This window comes from Anabrus simplex, chromosome 6, assembly GCF_040414725.1.
Source record: "Anabrus simplex isolate iqAnaSimp1 chromosome 6, ASM4041472v1, whole genome shotgun sequence".
In the NCBI taxonomy this organism is placed as follows: domain Eukaryota; kingdom Metazoa; phylum Arthropoda; class Insecta; order Orthoptera; family Tettigoniidae; genus Anabrus; species Anabrus simplex.
This window is the reverse complement of record NC_090270.1, coordinates 321714797-321736729: the sequence shown is the minus strand read 5'-3', so window position 1 is coordinate 321736729 and position 21933 is coordinate 321714797. Positions and strand designations below refer to the sequence as shown.

At 40.1% G+C, this 21933-nt stretch overlaps 1 protein-coding gene across 1 annotated transcript in view; it reads right to left on the bottom strand.

Annotated features, from left to right (window-relative positions):
• Positions 1–21933, bottom strand: part of Ca-alpha1T (Ca[2+]-channel protein alpha[[1]] subunit T) — a 614336-nt gene that overhangs the window by 411011 nt on the left and 181392 nt on the right. The window contains exon 4 of the mRNA XM_068228299.1: positions 11316–11487. Coding sequence (XP_068084400.1) covers positions 11316–11487 — 172 coding nt within the window. The remainder of the gene's footprint in view (positions 1–11315; positions 11488–21933) is intronic.

Below are 21933 nucleotides of genomic sequence, written 5' to 3'. Positions count from 1 at the left end.
ACTGTCTGCAGCCTTGTAGATGGTTTTCCCGTGGTTTCCTGTTTTCATACCAGGCACGGAGCTGTACCTTTATCAAGGCCACGGGCGCTTCCTTCCCTTGTCGCCATAAGACCTATTTGTGTCAAATTGTAAGAAAAAAAGGAAGGCAACGATCGTGGCCTTAATGAAGGTTCAGCCTCAGCATTTGCCTGCTGTGAAAATGGGAAACAGCGGAGGACCATATTCTATAGTGCTTGACAGTGGGGTTCGAATCCACTATCTCCCGAATACAAGCTCACGAGCACGGCCAATTCACTCGGTCATAGATGGTCTGAAATGGCCGTTAGTATGAATGAAACTCACATAAAATTTTATGTGCATGATAGAATTGACTAAATAATGATAATCGTAATAAAAATATTATTTAATAGGTTTTAAGTCTATGTGTGTTGTTTGATCTAAAACATATAATGAACTTATAGGTTCAAAAATAGTTCTCTTTTACAACCTTGAGAGAATATGATTAAGACAAAGGCACGGTTAAATTGCAAGATTTTACGGAGAATAATTATTCACTTGAAATGGCCAGAAGGTCCAAAGACTAAATGGTCATCATCATTTATAACGTCCGACTCTATGGCTAAATGGTTAGCGTGCTGGCCTTTGGTCACAAGGGTCCCGGGTTCGATTCCCGGCAGGGTCGGGAATTTAAATCATAATTGGTTAATTCCTCTGGCACGGGAACTGGGTGTATCTGTCGTCTTCATTATCATTTCATTTTCATCACGGGGCGCAGGTCGCCTACGGGAGTCAAATCAAAAGATCTGCATCTGGCGAGTCGAACTTGTCCTCGGACACTCCCGATGCTAAAAGCCATACGCCATTTCATTTCATCTTTTATAACGTGAGTTTATTTTCTAATCGACATGTGAACAGAATTTTAATATACTGCCATATAAGTTTCAAAGGGTGTCTTTATTCAACATCCGTGTGATGAATTTAGATTTTAAATGATTGCAATAGTGATAAATATAATCGCATACATTTTTAATTTGTATACAAATTGTTTCTGCCTTAGGTCTGTAATTAAGATCAATTCTGTCGCAGTTGAAGACCTCCCCGAAATGAGCGTGTAACCAAAAATTTTTGAAAAATTAGATTTCAGTGGAAATAGGGTGTATCATCACGTCTCTACGCTGTGATGTCATCTTATGTCTTACATTTGAACTTCAAACTCATTTGTTCACTTGCTTATGCAATTCGTTCGAGTAGCGTATACAATGAAATAAACCTCTCCTGAAAAATTACTGATTTGCTTTTTGGAACCTTATTCCGGAAGGTCTTCAATTGTTTCAAGAATGAGAATGACATTTAATAAATGATATGCTTCTTTAAAATCATTTACTTAAGTTTCAATAATTTGAATTTTATTTCATAATTTATGAATTGTACTGGTAGGGAGATGATATCGATACTTTGTGGTCTTCAAAACATACGTGTGGGTGAGATTGCAGTGTGCTGGAACTGAAATCATTTACCTTAGGAAAGAACTGCGTCTAGTGGTCACTGAACACTGGTTTCGTCTGTTGCTGTGAGAAAAAAGGTTACAGTAGAAGAGAGAGAAAGAGAAATGCCTTATAAAGAGAGAGAAGACGTTAACGTTGTTCTGTGTACCCTTGGTTAAATAATACATATTAATAGAAAACATTTTCAGTACAGTGCAAGTGCTGTTGTATGGCTGTGTCACGGTGATGCAGAGCTAGAAGAGAGAAGGAAAGAAAGAAAGATGACATTACAGACTAATTACAGTTATTGTTATAACAAGAAGTTCTGGAAGAGAAACAGAAGAATGTGCATTATTGAAATATGCCATGAATCATTTTAGAGTAATGTGTTAAAAGCATTTGAGGAAAGTTATGTCAGGTTAATTTTATTTTCTTACGTATTCACTTGATAAATTATGAATATTTTGAAGTGATCTTTGTATTTGCGACAAACTGAATATCTGTCAATATTATTTCAAGTTAAAACAGAATACATTTCCTTTCCTCAAATGCATGTGGTATATAGGTAAAACATGTACATGCAGTGCAATTGCAATGATAAGCAAATGCAATCACGATCTTTACATTAAGTAGGATAATTCAACTTGTATAGTTAACGCTGTTAAAAGTTACTATTTAAAATATATATAATCTGAAACAATGTATTATGTTCTAATTCTATTGCTACTAAGATTTATGCCTCATACATGCATATTGATGCACTTAGTAGTAAAGAGTAAAGCAATGATCAGGTTTATGAATAGATTAAACATCTACGCAAGGAAATAGAAGGTAGTTTTCAGTACTATATTCTGCAGTCTCCTTTGCGGTGGCGCTAATTTTTATGTTATCTCCAAGAGTGTGTTGACTCACAGTTGTACAAGTATATTGTCGTTGAAGAAACCACACCTCGTATCTCACAAAGCTCTTCCTATCCATTATTTTCCTTAAGAGTGGTTAAGCCTCCCACCTAAAAGAGGCCCATAGACGTGCAATATTATTGCGCAAAATGGTTTGTACAATATATTGTTAGCTGCCCTCAGACGCACAATATTATTGCACAACAATCGGGCTTGTACAATAAATAGAATCGCTGTGAAGATAATATTGATGGTTGTGCAATATGTTGTGCAAAGCGGTCATAGACGTACAATATGCGTGGCAATATATAGTGAGTCCATGCCGGTAGTTTGTTTGGTGAACACTCTTTTCTGTATCACGAAGCCGCTTCACTTCCTTCCGGAAGTTTGTACGCAGAGAACTGATTTTTTAAAATAACTTCTTACTTGTCGGCGTTCGGGTATTTTCCGCGATATTTCTCAATAAGCACCTCGTTCTGTTCGCCTTCTTTAACGCGATTACTGTCCGACTCGTTGGCTGAACGGTCAGCGTACTGGCCTTCGGTTCAGAGGGTCCCTGGTTCGATTCCCGGCCGGGTCGGGGAATTTAACCTTAAATGGTCAATTCCAATGGCACGGGGGCTGGGTGTATGTGTTGTCTTCTTCATCATCATTTTATCCTCATCACGACGCGCAGGTCGCCTACGGGTGTCAAATAGAAAGACTTGCACCTGGCGAGCCAAACCCGTCCTGGGATATCCCGGCACGAAAAAAAGCCATACGACATTTCATTCAACGCGATTACTGTAATTTTTGCTCTTAAACGGGCCTTACACGATCAATATTATTGACGCAATATTGGTAAAAAGCTGTAGCCCTCACACGATTCAATAATATTGATCAATAAAGTGTCATTTTCAATTGTGCAGTCAGGGAGGATGGATCTACCGGTTCTGATCGCGTCTGCTTTGGTCACCAAGAAGAGGAAAAGAAGGAGGCAAAAAACAGTGTGGACAAAAAAGCTGGTTAAATAGACGTACGAGTCATGGATATGGGGAATTGCTTCGAGGACTCAACAGTGAACCAGATGACTACAGAAATTATTTAAGAATGGATGAACAGCTGTTTCAACACCTAGTTGCATTGGTTTCACCATTTATAATAAAGCAGGATACTGTTATGAGGAAGACCATTTCACCGGCGGATCGACTTGCAGTTACATTAAGATTTCTAGCAACAAGCAACAGCTTTGAAGATTTGAAATTTTCATGTTACATGGCTGCAACTACCGTAAGTGAAATAGTCGAAGAAACCTGTGATGCACGAAATAGAAACAACCTCTTCCGCGTCTACAGACTGACTGATGTTTTATTGCACCATATGCACCATATACCCCTCACACGTGGCAATAATATTGAAGCCGCCTCAATATATTGACGGACGTTCAATAAAAATCGGACGGATTTTATTTTCTTCAATATAATTGTTTCAATATACTCCTTACACGGTCAATATATTGATCAATATCGATATTGACTCAATAATATTGACCGTGTAAGGTAGTCCCATAGAGCTGGAAGGCCATGGCACACTTCCATAAACTCCAAAATAAACTTTTTCACCACCTGTTTGACTGCCATCACAATACTTTCTCCCCCACTTGTTGATACCAACTGGCGGGAGGGCGCGATATTGCACAATATTGCCAACACACGGCACAGTATTTTGCGATTTGCGCAATATATTTCAAACTATTTAAATTTCGTACAATATATTGCACAACCCTTCAATATTAAATACACACTATAAATTACATAGCACAAACTCCGATATTGACTCAATAATATTGACCGTGTAAGGTAGCCTTTAGAGTATATATGGATATGCAGTCCATCAGACAATTTTCATTGTGTTAATTTTCCTAGTGTAGGAATGCATGTTTACGTGACGTATTTACGCACTCCTACAGTATACTGTATTTAAGTTTCCTTTTCCTTTACACCTTCGCATAGAAAAATGAACACTACGAACACTGTTCTGTTGGACTGCATAAGCATATGTGGCCGGGAGGCTTGACAAGTCGTAAGGAAAATAGTGGATAGAAAGACCAATGTGACATTCGAGGTATTGTTTCTTCACCGATGATAACTAATATCCATGTTCTATTTCTTTTACAAATTCATCTGGAAACTAATTTTACACTCTCAGATTTTCAGGGAACTGCGTGTTGGTCTGGAAAACAATTAAAATTAATTTTCTCAATTAACCACGCATCCGTGACTTTATTTGATTAGAGATCAGACAAAATGAATATATTACTTGAAGACTGCAGTTAGCTGAAAATATTGTTACTCCTGGAACATGACCGCAATTTCTCCCTTTTCCTGAAGGTGGTGATGACCAGGCAGTTTGCCAATTTCAGTTCATAGATGGATGAAACTTTGTGCGTGCACTATTATTATTACTAGAAGCTTGTTGGAAGCTAACAGTCCCAGTTTATTAATAATGTTCAAGCCTATTTAAATGAAACGAGGAAGCAAATGTATGAAGACCAGCACTTTAATAAAGTTAAAAATATCTTAGACGCTTAGGTCGTTTAAAAAAGCAAGCGATGTTCTCTGTATATGCCGTGTCATTAATAGCTTGACTAATTTACAAATCTACCAGGACTCGAGTTACCCAGAAAAATATGGTGCTGACTGAAGACTGGTCATACCTAGTCATCAATGATTTACATTTAGGGCAACGCCCAGGGGACAGATTCCCTAGCTTCTTCTTTAACGTTTACAAAGAACTTGGAAACCTTACTACTCGACCTATATATATGAACCTCCTTCTTATTCTTTTCTTCTTTCTCTTCGACCGCTTTTCCCACACCTGTGGAGTCGCGGGTGCGAACTGTGTTGCTCTTGTGGATTTGGACCTGTTTTACGTCCGGATGCCTTTCCTGACGCCAACCTTATATGCAAGGATATAATCACTATTGCGTGTTTCTGTGGTGGTTGGTAGTGTGGTGTGTTGTCTTAATATGAAGAGGAAAAGTGTTGGAATAACCACAAACACCCAGTCCCCGAGCCAGAAGAATTAATCAAACACTATTAAAATCCCCGAGCCGGCCGGGAATCGAACCCGGGACCCTCTGAACCGAAGGTCTCGATGCTGACCATTCTTCCTATATGAATATTTACCTAAATTTTTCCTCTTGAAATCCAACTTTATCTTCATATGATTAATTGAAAAGAGGATAACAACTGAGGACAACCGGATAGGACACATATATAAATACCAAGTGGATGTATTGGAAATAGAATGTCCCTCACTAAATTGTGATGGTATGAGTTACGGATTTAAGAAAGCGGTAACAGAGGAGAAATTTAGGCGCACGGATTCTTACATAAACTGATAAGAAAATGACTTATGATGTTATTACTTAAACTAAGTCTAAAGAGGCTAGGCAGAAGCAAGAAATTTAAACAGATAAACAGAAGTAGAAGAGAAAAACAGGAAAAATTTTACTGTAGCATATGTCAGAAAACACCTTACGGTGTGAAATAATGGGCTACACTCCGCGGTACTGTTCAAATATTAACAGCCACCCTTAGTGCAATTCGAAAAGGAGAGCGTAAAATTCACCAGGTAGACCTATAGTGTGTTAATGACTGGGTGAAATGTTTACGCGGTTTGAGCGTGAAACCGTTAGCTGGCATACAGGTAATAGTGGGTTCGAACCCCACTGTCGGCAGCCCTTAAGGTGGTTTTCGGCGTTTTCCTACTTTCAAACCAGTAAATTCTGGGGCTGTACAAGGTCACGGTCACTACCTTCTTAGTCCCAACCCTGTCACCTTGAAAAGTCTCTGATTCGGTACTACGACGTGAAATAAATAGCAAGAAAATGTACGTTAATGCCATGCGTCAAGGAAGAATGTTTTCCAAATTTTGGAACAATTCAATCGATTTTAAGATCGCTAACCATTCTTCCATTTACTTACAGACGAGTGCACTCGACTCCTGGTAGTCAGGTCCATTGCTTCAAATTATAGACCTCACTGCACTAGGCAGAAAAAACATTTCCTTTGTCTTTATATGAGCTCCACGATTTTCTTTATAAATTCTTTTGATTCGGAATCAAGAATAAAACTAAGATTACTCAAAGTTGCACAACTCATAGCAATAAACGCTACTATAGCTGATGTAACACACGTATGAGGAGACTCTCTTCATAAGGTACTATTTCCATTTCAAAAACATTTTTAGTGTTTCGTCCACATGCCATGAGCATTCCAGACCAGCAAGAAGTAATTCCTTAAAAGTAGTACCACAGCCGATCATGGGTACGGTCCACGTGCCTTTTGTTTTACGTTTCCTTGTATTTTTCCACAACTTTCTCAGGGTGGACACTCGTCTACAGCAAAAAATAAAGCACTGCTCCTGCTTAATGTAGAGTTCGTAAGATATTAATCTTTCAACGACACAGTGAAAAATGAAATGGTGTATGGTTTTTAGTGCCGGGAGTGTCCGAGGATATGTTCGGCTCGCCAAGCGCAGGTCTTTTGATTTGACGCCCGTAGGCGACCTTCACGTCATGATGAGGATGAAATGATGATGAAGACGACACACACACACCCAGTCCCCGTGCGAGAGAAATTAAGCAGTTAAGGTTAAAATTCCAGACCCTGCCGGGAATCGAACCCGGGACCCATGTACCAAAGGCCAGCACGGTAACCATTTAGCCATGGAGCCGGACAGCGGCCGTGGCCTTAATTAAGGTACAGCCCCAGCATTTGCCTGGTGTGAAAATGGTGAACCACGGAAAACCGCCTTCAGGGTTGCCGACAGTGGGGTTCGAACCCACTATCTCCTGAACACTGGATACTGGCCACACTTAAGCGACTGCAGCTATCGAGCTCGGTAGCATTCTTTTATAATCTTCAATGTCGAAGTACATACGAATTCTTTGGAGCACCAATTAGGCGAATTTATTCCTTTACATTAACTTATAATCTTTATAAATGTAACATATGGACTTCCCGTACGTATTATAATTATATAAATGAACCCTACGATTGATTTTATAAACAATTTAAATCAAATTTCAAAATTATTTAGTTTCCTTCCAAACTTCTTGCATCAACTGTCGATATTGCTTTTTTTAAACATTAACATTACGTTATATCACCAAAACCAACTAATTCTTCCTCAGCTCGTCATAATATCCTCATAACATTATAACTGACACTGATACAAATTGTTGATCGTCTGATAAGCGATGTGGTCATTTATGTGTAGCTTCATGTAATGATGGATGAGTTCTGTAATTTCCACACTAACCGCACCTGTCAGAATAAATATGACGTCTGTCACAGTGTGCGCCAAAAGTTACCATTCTACTCCGAACTGATTTGTACCGGGTGTCCATAATTAAAGTTATGGTGTTCAGCGCGGTACAGCACGGGCTGTAATGATCGTAGGAGTCTGAAATTTCGTAGATATGCTAACTACGCAATGCGCTCGCGAATTATGCCAAAACAATTATTAGGTCTAAGTTTTGCCACCAGGTGAAAATATGGCGCTGTAAGCGGTCACAGAAAAAAAAAAGGCAGGAAAGATCAAACACATGATAACGGTAGTTCTGGGAGGTTTATTAGCATTTATGGTTACAAACACAGTTCAGTATGACCTCCCAACTCAGCAACATGTTGCATCCGTAACACGGCATGGTCAACAGTTGCCCGCAGCATATCGGTTGAAATCAGAGCGACATGTCATTTTATTGATTTGATTTTAGAATTAATAAATATGCCAACCGAGTGAGTTGGCCGTGTGATTAGGGGCGCGCAGCTGTGAGCTTCCATTCGGGAAATAGTGGCTTCAAAGCCCACTGCCGGTAGCCCTGAATATGGTTTTCCGTAGTTTCCCATTTTCACACCAGGCACATGCTGCGTCTGTACATTAATTAAGTCAACGGCCACTTCTTCCAGCGTCTAATCCTTTCCTGTCCCACTGTCGACATAAGACCTATCTGCGTCGACGCCACGTAAAGCTAGTTGTAAAAGTAAGGGTTCCTGGGACATAAAATTACGTAACGTTTCAACATTTCTCTGGAAAGAATCCGCCAGTTTCTCAGGAGAGCTTACATTCAGAATCACTGGGAGGTGTTCAGCATGGTCGGCATTGGATCTCTCAGTTTGATTTGTTACCGGTTATGTGGCCATTGTTCTTACTCTCTGCATTATTTAGTCCTATACTATGGACACTGCCAGCCCCGGGTTGTAAGATTAACATATTTGCTTTTTACCTGGCCGTCCCCGGGTCGATTCTCAATTCGTAGAAAGATTCTAATTTTGGATTCAACCTCGTGAGGTTAACCAACCAGCTGTCTGACATACTAATATCAACGAGGCCATCTACGAAACATTAAAATGAGTTAAGTTGCCATATGATCTTAATACCAATCAATCAATCAATCAATCAATCAATCAATCAATCAATCAATCAATCAATCAATCAATCAATCAATCAATCAATCAATCAATCAATCAATCAATCAATCAATCAATCAATCAATCAATCAATCAATCAATCAATCAATCAATCAATCAATCAATCAATCAATCAATCAATCAATCAATCAATCAATCAATCAATCAATCAATCAATCAATCAATCAATCAATCAATCAATCAATCAATCAATCAATCAACGCTGATCTGCATTTAGGACTGTCTTCAGGTGGCAGATTCCCTATGAGATGTTTACGTAATTGTTCTAATGATTTCAAAGAGGTTGGACATTTATCAAACATCTCCCTCGGTATCATATTCCAGTCCCCAATGAACGAATATATTCCCCAATTTGTTTTCTTGAATACGAACTTTTTCCTTTATATTATTATGATCCTTTCTACTTTTATAATCTCTATTACAGTTTATTCGTCTACTAAAATCATTCCGCGCCACTTTTCCGCTGACAGCTCGGAACATACCGCGTAGTCAAGCAGCTCGTCTCCTTACTCTTCCCAGTGCAATACTTGCAACATTTTCGTAATATTACTCTTTTGTTAGAAATTGGTGGGAAAAATTGTGCTTAATATATAGCTCATCTCATTCCTGTTCTTCGATGGCTTTATGCATTACGCAGTATTAACAAAAATCTACAGCCTGTTTCCACTCATTCGAGCGAGTCAGCAATGGAATTAATGAAGACCCCGTCTACCGGCAAAGAAAGGAATTGTGCCGGCTGTCGAATCCTGTCGCACTCTTTTGGGACAATGATTAATGGCTAGCAGATGAAACGAAATTATTTTGGAGAGTGTTGATGGAATGAGATGTGACAGAGTAAAAAACGGAGTTTCCGGAGAAAACCAAACCTGTCCCCGCCTCCGCTTTGTCCAGCACAAATCTCACATGAAATGACAGGATTTGAATCACGGAACCCAGCGGTAAGAAGCCGGCGCGCTGACGCCTGAGCCAAGGAGGCTCACACAGTATACTTAATAATATTTTGAAAATAGACTGGATACTCTTATTAATCTTAAACGTTAAATAAATAAATAAATAAATAAATAAATAAATAAATAAATAAATGAAACATTACGCTGAGGAATTTCAGCCGGTTTCCTAACGTTACTGTCATTAACTTTCACATTCATCTGCACGCGTGATAAAGAACATACTGTATACCTTCAGAGGGCTTCGACTGTCCTAGATGACTGCTTCTCACGGAAACCTTCAAACAAGATTGTCTGATATGTTTTTATTACTACAGGGTGAAAAAATCTTTGAAATATCAGAATTCTGATGATATTTTGTTTAGCTTAAAGACTCCTTGTGAAAATCTTTCGCGTGCGTTCAGGGTCATGGCTGTTGACGTAGTTGTACCTGTTAGTGGTGTTGTCTCATATTTGAGACTTAGGGCGTCAGCTGCGTTATTACACAGACCAGTCTAATAACCAGAGCCTTTATGAGGTCTGTGTTAAAGAATTGCTGTATTGCTGCTTCCCAGCTTCATGTCTTGGTGACTAAAAGAGGAATTTTTTGCTGGAGAAAACAAGACGGAGGCAACTATTTTGTTATTGCAAGGAATGTGCACGGGAGTTAGTTCTAAATAATGTGACATTCTGTTAAACGCTCTACATTCTAAAGCATTTTCACGCACTTTATAATATACTTCTGAAAATATAGAATTCAATTACTACGGTAGAAAATATTAGACATTGGTACATAACTTGCAAACCTTCCTTCAGTGATCTGTATCTATCAGTCTATCTCTGGGGAAAGAAGATGTAATACGTATTTGTTTACTTAGTATTCGTTCCATTGTCCCCTTGTTTAAGTTCACTCTTATAATACATTCAATTATGGCTTCTAAAATATTCGGTTATATCGTGTTCTTCCCAAAATATTTAACTATTGCAAAAGCAAGGGGAATTATTGTACGGTACCATTTGTCTTAGAATTATCGATCTGTGATTAATCGCATTTTCCGAACAGTTCCTTGTAAAATTCCCCTACTGGGTTAGTTTGAAAATACATTCTCAGATGAATGAAGCCCCAAATTATCTACTAGTGATAAGTAAAGACCAGTACTATTACGAAATTACAAATTTACATGTTGCGGAAACACAATATTCTCTCACTGGGTGCAAATTTGGAAATACAATTTAAAGCAATAACACCTCAAATGATATACTGCTGATAATTAATCACATTAGTGTTTCGGAATCACAAATTTGTGATGTGGGAAGACAAAATGTTAAACTATTGAGGGAAGCAAAAGAATTTCAGTTACGTGGATCGGGAGAAAAAGAGATTCAGAACTAACCTTGCTTGCATGAGGCACTTATGTGCGTCATCATTCCTATTTGAGATGTTTTAGTTTTAATGGTGGTAGTTAAAAGGAACTAAGAAAATGAAGCAGCAGAGCAATAAGGAGCAGACGGGTCACTACTACTCACGCCGGGTAGCTGACGTTGGGTAGCTGTCGTAGGGAACAGCGCTGCCGAAGGATGCCCTGCCACAATTGGACTCCCACGATTCCGAAGATGAAGAAGACGAAGAAGCAGAGAAGTAAAACATTCCCCAGCATGGGCAAAGTGTCTAACAGCAACATGACTAAGATGCGCATACCTGAAACAAACATAGATTTTCATGTAGGTTACATGGTCTTCATTCCAAAATACAAACAAACTCTTTGCGACAAAATGATCGATAACTCCCAGAAATGTCAGGAAGGTATTTGCAGAGGCTGGGGCTGGCGTAAAAATGGCGGCATGAGGTAAAGCAGAACTATTATTTAACTATGTGAATTTCATCTACGAGTGGCAAAGGGAAGATACCAACGTTCCCCTTTAGCATGTAACTTTTAGGTAGATCTGCGTTTCCTCAAATTTTAATGAAGGGTTTCCTAATTTCGATTAGGGTTTATAGTGTAGAATTTGTAGGCATGATATAGATTTAATGTAAAACCCATAAAGGGTACTGTATAAAATATAAGAACGCACGAGTGGGTACCCTCGTTTCCCTTATTAACTTCCTTTTCTGGTGACTAGGATTTTCTAATATTTTCGTCCCTTCTTTCAGGACTTTAGCTTTTCTTGTCTTAGTCACCTAGTGGCATGGTTTATCCTCTGTGTCAGTGGCCCTTATGCCCTGTAACAAGTTTTGTACTTGGAGTGCTTGATTGGGTTCAGCATCCATTTTAATTTTTTTCGGCCTTCTCATGAACCTTTGTTTTCCATTTGTTGGCCGTGTAGTTTGGGCTTCAGCTCCTGCATTTTTCTAGATCCTTCAATACCATTTCCGGGTGTGGCTCCCCTATGGTATAAGGGTAGCGAGTGTTAAAGCCTTTTAAGATTTCGAGAGCAGAAAGTGTAATTCTGCTAAATGTAACTAGAGGTATCTGGACAAATTCATTTAGGTAATGTGAGTTCGAGGCCGATGAGGGCAATGCAAAGTGTAAAATATAAATTGTTGTTCAGGCTTCGAGACCCTTCTAAAATGTAACTCTGCAGTTGAGAGTTCGACTTCTCTTGTGGTAACTTTGATCTAATCTAAAAGCTTCACCTCCTTTCTGTTATGAATAAGTACTATTCTACATTCACTCTGTTGAGGAACTGCTTCTGTAAAGGGTAATGCATCACCTGTTTATGTCAAAGCCTTTTATTTAATAAGACCTATTAGTATGGTTTCGTCCGACTCGTTGGATGAATGGTCAGCGTACTGGCCTTCGGTTCAGAGGGTCCCGGGTTCGATTCCCGGCCGGGTCGGGGATTTTAACCTTAATTGGTTAATTCCAATGGCCCGGGGGCTGGGTGTTTGTGCTGTTCCCACCATCCCTGCAACTCACACACCACACATAACACTATCCTCCACCACAATAACACGCAGTTACCAACACATGGCAGATGCCGCCCACCCTCGCCGGAGGGTCTGCCTTACAAGGGCTGCACTCGGCTAGAAATAGCCACACGAAATTAAAAATTTAGTATGGTTTCGACTCTAAGTCTTGTGTAAAAATTGGAGTCCTCTCTCCCTAGTTGTAAACTTTCTAAACTTGTTTGTTAATTTCCTGTTGTTGATCCTCTCTTGTTGTATTTTGACATTTTTCATTTCTTTAAATGCTATTTTTTCGGCGCGTCGACCTAAGAGATCTTTAGCCCCTACTTGCACCATATGATATGCCGACCCCGCGTTGTAGGGGTAGCGTGCCTGCCTCTTACCCGGAGGTCCCGAGTTCGATTCCTGGCCAGGTCAGGGAATTTTACCTGCATCTAAGGGCTGGTTCGTGGTCCACTCAGCCTACGTGATTACAATTGAGGAGCTATCTGACGGTGAGATGGTGGCCTCGGTCTAGAAAGCCAGGAATAACGGCCGAGGGGATCCGTCGTGATGACCACACGGCACCTCGTAATCTGCAGGTCTTCGGGCTGAGCAGCGGTCGCTTGGTAGGCCATGGCCCTTCAGGGCCGTAGTGCCCATGGGGTTTGGGGGTTTTGACACCATATCATATGAACCTGCGTGTAATTGGAATTGTGGAAGTGTAGAGTGTTGAATGTGAGGAAAGGAACGTTAAGGACGACACAAACACCCATTCCCCAGGCCAGGGATATTAATCATTTACAATTAAAACCTCTCACCCGGCCGGGAGTTGAACCCGGGGACGCCGGGTGACAGGCGGACGCGTTGCCCCCTACACCGAGGGACCGGACTGTATTTTGACAAGTTGTCTGCGAAAAGAAAGAAAATACATTTTAGTAAATATTGTTGTCAAAACTTAGTCTTTGGTTCTGATTTTGTCCAGCCATTTATCCCTCACTGTTCTTTTCGTCTCTGGACCGCGGAAATTCATGTAACAACCACCCCACTGCTCCCGGATCAAAATTGTTATTTGAAGATCAGAAATCCAGCGCTCCACAACCTGAGCCACTCATCCCTATCAACATTAAAAATCACTCGTCAAACGTAAGTCGAAATTAATGTTACCACACCCTGGTCGACTAAGCCCATTTTCACGGATGGATGCCCTTCTTCACGGAGCCCTATATGAAAGGATAATGTCATCTTTTGCGTGTTATTGTACTGTTTGCCAGTGTCGTGTAATTTGCGCTATTGAGGTAAACATGAGTGCCGAGTCCCGAGGTTCACAAATCAATCCCATGAAGATAAAATCCCCGGCCTGCCCCGAATCGAACCTGAAAGCCCCAAGATCCCGAGAAAAATAGAGAATTTCAAAAATGTCTCGAGGGGACCAAGCTGGGGTTTCGAATTTGGGGTTGAGGAGCAAAATAGGATAAGTACATAGGCGGAAGCATTTTTCCACTTAATGAATTACTTTTTCCGGAAGTACAGTGGGTTTCTCTTATCGGTTGGTCGGCATGCACGCCCGTATTATCTACCTACCGTTGACTCATCACTTCCCGTTACACAGCGCAGCGGCAGCACGGGAATGCCTGCACTTCGCAGTTCAGGTCCGTGCTTAGAACGTGTGTTAAGTGTTGATCTGTCGCTCCGACTATTCTCGAGTTGTGAAATGTTTCTTCCGGGAATATTTCTCATAATGCCTCCACTTGAGTACAAGATAGAGTAAAAGGTATCTATGTACGATAATTATGTGAAACCAGAATTTTGCAGGGAAGTTGTTAGGCGATTTGTAACACAATTTCCCGGGGTATGCCCTCCTCATAAAGAGACCGTGTGTACGCTCGTAAACAAATTGAGAGGAACTGGTTCTTTACTCGATACGAAGCGAAGTGTTAACACGTTGAGTGCCATGCGACCCCATTTGGGTACGTGAGAGTAGTCAAGTTTTTGAACTTCACGTCCCCATATGGGGTCGTACGTTCGTTCTAACTTGAGAACTATGCGTACCCATTTGGGTGCGCAGTAGGTATGTGTTTCGAAGGTCTATAAAGTGTCTTCCTGCCATCTGCTGGTCGTCTATTTAAATACGTGCATAGTCCACCTTCCATTCCTCAATTCCTGTTTTGGCGCGACCCCATATGGGTACGTCAAAGTGCTTTGTAGGGTGACAAATTCATTGTCTATCTCGCGCACGGATTGTTTATGTAAGTGTGCAGAGCTGTGAGTTTGCTTTTCTTTTGTAAGTCGTTACGAGTATATCAAACAGTAAAGGATTTAGTGCAGAGAGTTTGGACGATATATCGAAGAAGTCGGACAATGATGATGTAAACGAAGTATATAGTTACAGTGATTTTGAACCCAGTACAGAGCAAATAGCGATCTCGCACGTTCATCCACATTGATGTTACTGTCTTCAGCACACGTATCCCCACTGTAATCCGGGTTTCTAAGCCAGCTGTTGAAAAAATTATGACCGTCTTCAACGTCACTGGTTTCCCATGTTGCACGATAATCGCTGCTAGGTTCTCTTACTCAAATTAAAATTGATACAAACAAAATTATATACATGTTCAGTATTATTTAAGTACTAATTCTTCTTATAATATTATTCTGTTACATCCTAATTTACCAAATTCACATGATTTTCATTACCTTATATAACTATATTCTATACGAAAATTTCCTAACCTAAAATCGGAAGATCGTCATTTACAAACATTTCTTGACCTGAAATCGGGGATCGTACATTTTTACGGCTCCGGTATGAACAAGATAACACATCTCTCATAATCAACAGCATTTAAGGCGTCCCTGCAAAGGAAAAGGATAAATATTACCGAGGTTCGTGTCAGTAACTACTGTATAAGTACGACCCCATATGGGGGCGCGTGTACTTGTACAGTTCGTAATGACCAATACGACCCCATATGGGGTCGCAATATTTTACCTAATATACATAATAAGTTAACCTAATATATCATAAATACATCCTCATTTCAGCGATCATTTGCTTGGTTAAGCCTGTGAACATTTTGGCACCAGGAAGTAACTTGATGTTATTAGCTCACGGCACTAGACGGCAATCCTATGAAAATCGGTCTGGCACTCAACGTGTTAAACGAGGAAGAAGTATATGAAATCTCAGAAATATTAGAATATACACCTACAAAAATAATCCCTAAGACGACTTGGACAAGGAGCCGGGGTTTCAAAGAGCTCAGCATGACTGGCTACGAAAATGTTAAAATTGAAACCGTATAAGGAAACTGTATCTTCTTAATTCTTAATTACTAATTTTATTAATTCCTGTTTTCTTAATCATAATTATTACCTCCTGTCATGCACGGATAAAGTGAGCGAAGTGCTCTCCTTGTTGCTACGCCGAGGAGCGGGCAGTGATGAGTCAACGGGAGGTAGATAAGCTGGGCGCGCCTGCCGGCCAACCGATGAGAGAAATTCTCTCTACACGATTTATTGAAACAGCGTTCTAAAGAATGAAACACGTGTCGGACATTTAAGATGACACAAATAATAAATTTATATATCTTCATTATATACTATTATGCCTTGCAGCGTTTATGTGAAAAAACTAAACGCCTCCAAAATCTGTAACTGATTTTGTGATCCCGTTTAGTTCCGTATCTCTTATCTTTAAATCGGTAGAAAATCTGTACAACAATCGCCGACTTCGTATCCCTCTACTTCCCTCACTCTCCATGAACAAGTTTATTCTTCTTCTCGGAAACCTACCTTCCTTCGTTCGTCTCATACGAACCAAAATTTGAAGCCGGTTTATGCATACCGCTTAATCTGTCGAGTTCATTCCTAGTTTAGCTTCTACCTCCTCATTCTGACTACCCTCCTGTAATTGATCCTAGCTGTTTGTGCGAGCAATCACTTTCGCTAATTCTAACCTAGATATCCTGAGTCCACCCAGATTTTACTCCTATACAGTAAAGTCAATCTGAAAAGAAAAACCCGTAGAAAATATAGTTTCATCCGTAAGCTGACTTCATTCTTACACAAACTTATAAGGAAAGAAATAATGTATATATTTACTTTTCCTATATTTAACGCTTTAATTTAGAGAACGCGTTGTCTTTCGTTCACATGTGAATAAATCTCGTTACATAATACGGTGCTTTCCAGTCGTGGTAGATATTTTTTATCTTTGAACTTTACTTGTTAAAGCTCTGTGGAATTTGTACGTGTTACCACTAGTTCTACTATTTTCAGACTAACTAATAATAATAATAATAATAATAATAATAATAATAATAATAATAATAATAATAATAATAATAATAATGAGAGAGACATGAGAGATGGCGTATGGCAATTAGTGCCGGGAGTGTCCGAGGATATGTTCGGCTTACCAGGTACAGGCCTTCGATTTGACTCCCTTAGGCGACATGCGCGTAATGATGAGGATAAAATGATGATGAAGACAACACATACACCCAACTCCCGTGCCAGGGAAATTAACCAATGATGGTTAAAATTCCCAACCCTGCCGGGAATTGAACCCGCGACCCCTGTGACCAAAGGCCAGCACGCTAACCATTTAGCCATGGAGCCGGACAATACTAATACTAATACTAATACTAATACTAATACTAATACTAATACTAATACTAATACTAATACTAATACTAATACTAATACTAATTATAATAATAGTAATAATAATAATACCGAGTGAGGTGGCCGTGTGGTTAGGATCGCGCAGCTGTGAGCTTGCATTCGGGAGACAGTGGATTCGAATCCCATCGTCTGCAGCCCTGAAGATGGTTTTCCGTGGTTTCCCATTTTAACACCAGCACGCAGGACGTGGCTATACCTTAATTAAGACCACGGCCGCTACATTCCCAATTCTAGCACTTTCCCATCCTTCCGTCACCAAAAACCTTTAATTGTGTTAGTCCGACGTTAAACAAGTAGCAAAAATAAATAAATAAATAAATAAATAAATAAATAAATAAATAAATAAATAAATAAATAAATAAATAAATAAATAAATAAATAAATAAATAATCAATAGTATGGTTTGAGCTGCCTCATGCAGGAATTATATTGTTTTCATTTTAAACTGCCTGCGTGTCAATTTCGACGTTCCATTTTACTCTACCAGATGGCAGAGTGAGTCAGATCTCTGGGTTTCAGTTTCTTTTGTGGAGTAAACGCCGAGTTGCTATCAGATATTTTTTTACACGTCGGCATCGTACGACATGCGTGACGAATGGACATTTCCCGTCCATCGGAACTCCGACTACCTCTGCAGGGTTTGAACCCATGATCTAGGGACCTGGAAACCGACACTCTACCACTGATCCACAGAGGAAGCTTGAGTAAGTGATTATGAGTCTGGCCCCGCGGTGTAGGGGGCAACGCGTCCGCCTGTCACCCGGCGACCCCGGGTTCGATTCCCGGCCGGGTCAGGGTTTTTTAATTGTAATGATTAATATCCCTGGCCTGGGAACTGGGTGTTTGTGTCTTTCGTCCTCAATGTTCCTTTCCTCACAAACAACACTCCACACTTCCGCAATTCCAATAACACGCAGGTTCATAGAATATGGTGCCAGTAGGGGGAAAGGATCCACAAGGGTCGACGCCCCGAACAAATAGCATTTAAAAAAAGTGATTATGAAGACATTCTTCTTGACGAGTTTACTCATCTATATTGTCCCTATGCGTAATTTACTCTTTACTTCTCACCCACTGTTTTCTTGGTTTACTCCAACCATTGTATTTAATCCCTTCCTTGAATAGCTATCACGATAACGGCAGTCCGTATTAGTGATAATCACCAAGTCCAACACCGTCTCCCCTACGTGCTCTTAATACGCAATGCAACAGGTTGACCGCAAACTCTCCCCATAGTCGTCCTATCTCACCAAATGGAGCCGGGGAAACTCATCGCTTGCACAGGACGATCCTGAAAGATTCACACAGAATTTCCTCTGATGATTCCTATAATTAAAAATTGTGTCATACTGCCTTAAAGAAAATTAAATTATCATAAATATTTTGCTATTCAGTATATGAAACTCGCAATGATAACGATTAATTTCTTTGTATCCAACGAATCGTTTTCTAGAGACATCTACAGTATATAGAATTTGGAGTCAAGTTTAGGATTCAGTGCTTCTAAAGGGGGGGGGGGGGAGGAACTGAATCAGCTATATGTACCCGTTATTCGCAGGGAATTAGTAATCATGTATTCAAACATTTAACACGGAATGTTAAACTGATATTCTTCTACGAAAGCTCGCGGCAGGAACGTGAAGTGCCATAAAGCTGAACAAAGTGCAGACAGAATGGGGTACATCACAGCGTTTATTGAACGATACCGTTCCTGGTGCGAAGTTGAGCGTAATTCTCAGTATTTCTTGGTTACATATTGTTGTTCATCTGAAACCGGGAATGGCACTGTGGCTGAAGAATCATGAATTCAATCGTTGACGATAACTTCTCATATTATTTGTTCTATCGAAAAGAGTAAAATGTTTCTTTAATTAAAGCATTTAACCCAACTTGAAATGGCATGACAGCATGTAAAACAGCTCCCTTGTTATCCTCCTATCGGAAAGGTGCACATGAGGAAATTCTTTTGGAAATTGATTTCCATTTAGGCTGGTAGTTTTCCATTAAGGTTGGTCATGTATATTTTGTGGGAGGGTAAAATCACAGTTTCCACATCCTATAAACCCCCAAAGCAATTCGAGATTTAGAAATAATATTGACCCTAATACCTACCCAAGCACAGATGTGAAGTTTGGTAGAAATATGTAGAGTAGTTTTCCAGTTATACACGCATGTACTCAACAAACGGACGAGCAGACAAATGGATAACAAAGCTAAAATTAGTCCGCTTGAAGTTAGACTAAAAAACGGACCGTAATTTGTTTCTACCTTATTAATCCTCGTATCGAAATGATGCACATGAGAAAAAAAGAATTAGAAATTGATTTCCATTAAGTTTAGTTGTGTATATTTTGTGGGAGTACAAAATCACCAACTTATTTTTATACATGCTAGTTAACATCGTGTCACACATTTTGAATCGCTAATTTTTTAATGCAAATTTTCAGATGACCCCCAGTCATAAGCCATATTTTTTGTTAACTGGAAGTTATTCAAGTTGGAATCGAATACCTTTTAAGACTTTGACAATTACAAGCATTCATTTTATTTTAATACCTCAATAATCCATGGCATTTTCTTCTCAGTAACATTAGCAGGATTAAGCGTTTTTATCCCACGCCCGAAGTTTTACCTGACTACCCCCACTGCCCTCCCGTTCACGTGAACAAAACAAGCCACAGATCATCGTGGGACGAAGCAGAAGCACTAGTCACCAATCTGAGTAAAAATAAAATTACTTTATACAACGATATTTGAGTTACTGGACAAAGCATTTTACAAACTTGTTCTACCAAAGAACGAGGATTTATTTTGACATATACACATAAAATATTTTCGAAGAAGCAGAAGGTCAGCAACATTGTATTTTCACGTGACTGTTCAGATACTACGAGACAGAGAAGTTCAGTCATGGACGAAGCTGCCGCACAAATGAAAGGGCGTTGCGCTCTTCCAGCAATACACGCCAGGGAACAAATGGATAAGAGATCACCGAGGCGTATCCTGTGCGGAATGGAGAGAGGCCATCAAGATGACAGCGAATGTGTACGCCGTTCGCTCCGTGCCAGGAAGGTCCCAGGACAACACCCTCTGTCGGCGTTGTCACAGAGAGCACGAAACACTTGCCCATGTCCTGGATACCTGGTCCTCACGGGGAGGTATTGAGAAATTCTCGCCATCATTGAGTACGACACATGATCGCGACCTCGCTGAGGGATCACCGTTTCACGGTGCACGAAGAGGTCTCTGGCCTAGCTACCGGCGGCAGTAACAGGCGGATTGACATGATAGCCTTTCAACCAGCTAGCAAGCAAGGGCTAATGTTAGATCCCACAATACGTTTCGAGTCGCACGTTGCCCAAGCCGAAGAGGTGGACGCCGAGAAGAAGTCGGATTTACCAGCTAACCGTGAACTACTATAAAGACAGATATAACCTAGACAATATTTCCGTCCATGGACTCATGATCGGAGCTCGAGGCACAGTCCCTAAATTTCTTGTACAGCTATGGGATTCTCTCGGCCTCAACCGGACATAACTTCACAACATCGCTATCGCAGCAATACGAGTTTCAGTAACCATACTTCACAATCATCAATATAACATTTGAGCACCATATATAATGCTACATTCTAAATGTATTCCTGATTTCTGTGACGGTTATTTCTATCTGGCACACTAGCAAACTCGCCAATAACTTAGAAGACAAAATACTGTGTAGTCGACATACTTTGTCCTTGTGGCAACCTTCTCATGGGGAAAGTTGTGTTAACGAACAGCCAAGGGGTTACATTTTTCACCGTGGAAACCAAACCTTGAATACTTAAAGCACTGTCACGTAATGAACACTTGATTAACACACAATAACAAGTACGTATGATCCTAGAGTTAATCTCATACAAATCCCCTTCCTTCCGGCTTTTCGACAGGCCTTCAAGCTTGCGAACGAGACGTTTAAGTTGAGAGTTGCAGAGTTCGGCCAAGTGCGTGTGGAGCGGTCCCATGAAGGATAAATCACCCGGTATAAGGGAGGAAAGTGCAGAAAAGTGACCTTGAATTACCAGTAGATCGAATTTCTGTGAAAGATAAAGAGCAAAGCAGCCATCCAACGACATTTGCCACGTGTTTCTATAACCATACTACTCCCAGTTACCAGGCTGTCGCAAGATTCACTTTACTTCAGCTACAAATACCACACGACAAACCATTTGTGCACCTGCTCACTTTTTGGGTTAAGCCAACACTGCCCGTCAAAATCATGACTGCATGAAAGAAGGTCAGAATTTCTTTTTGAAGAAATGAGGGCGTCTCCAGAAGCAGATTGTTCTAATAGGAATTCACCAAAAATCATTATTTTTACACCTTTGAACATACAGTCATAACTATACCTCGGATTTGTAGGTGGTAATAGGTTAGAATGCAAAGTAATTTGGTTTGTAGGAAGTGTTATGCAACCCGTTATACCAAAATGTAGGAAGAATAGCATAAATTCAAGGAGTTCTACAGGCTGTACCCCTAATATCTATGCAAATCTCATAGCATAACCGTTGCGCAGTGTAGGGTATACTTG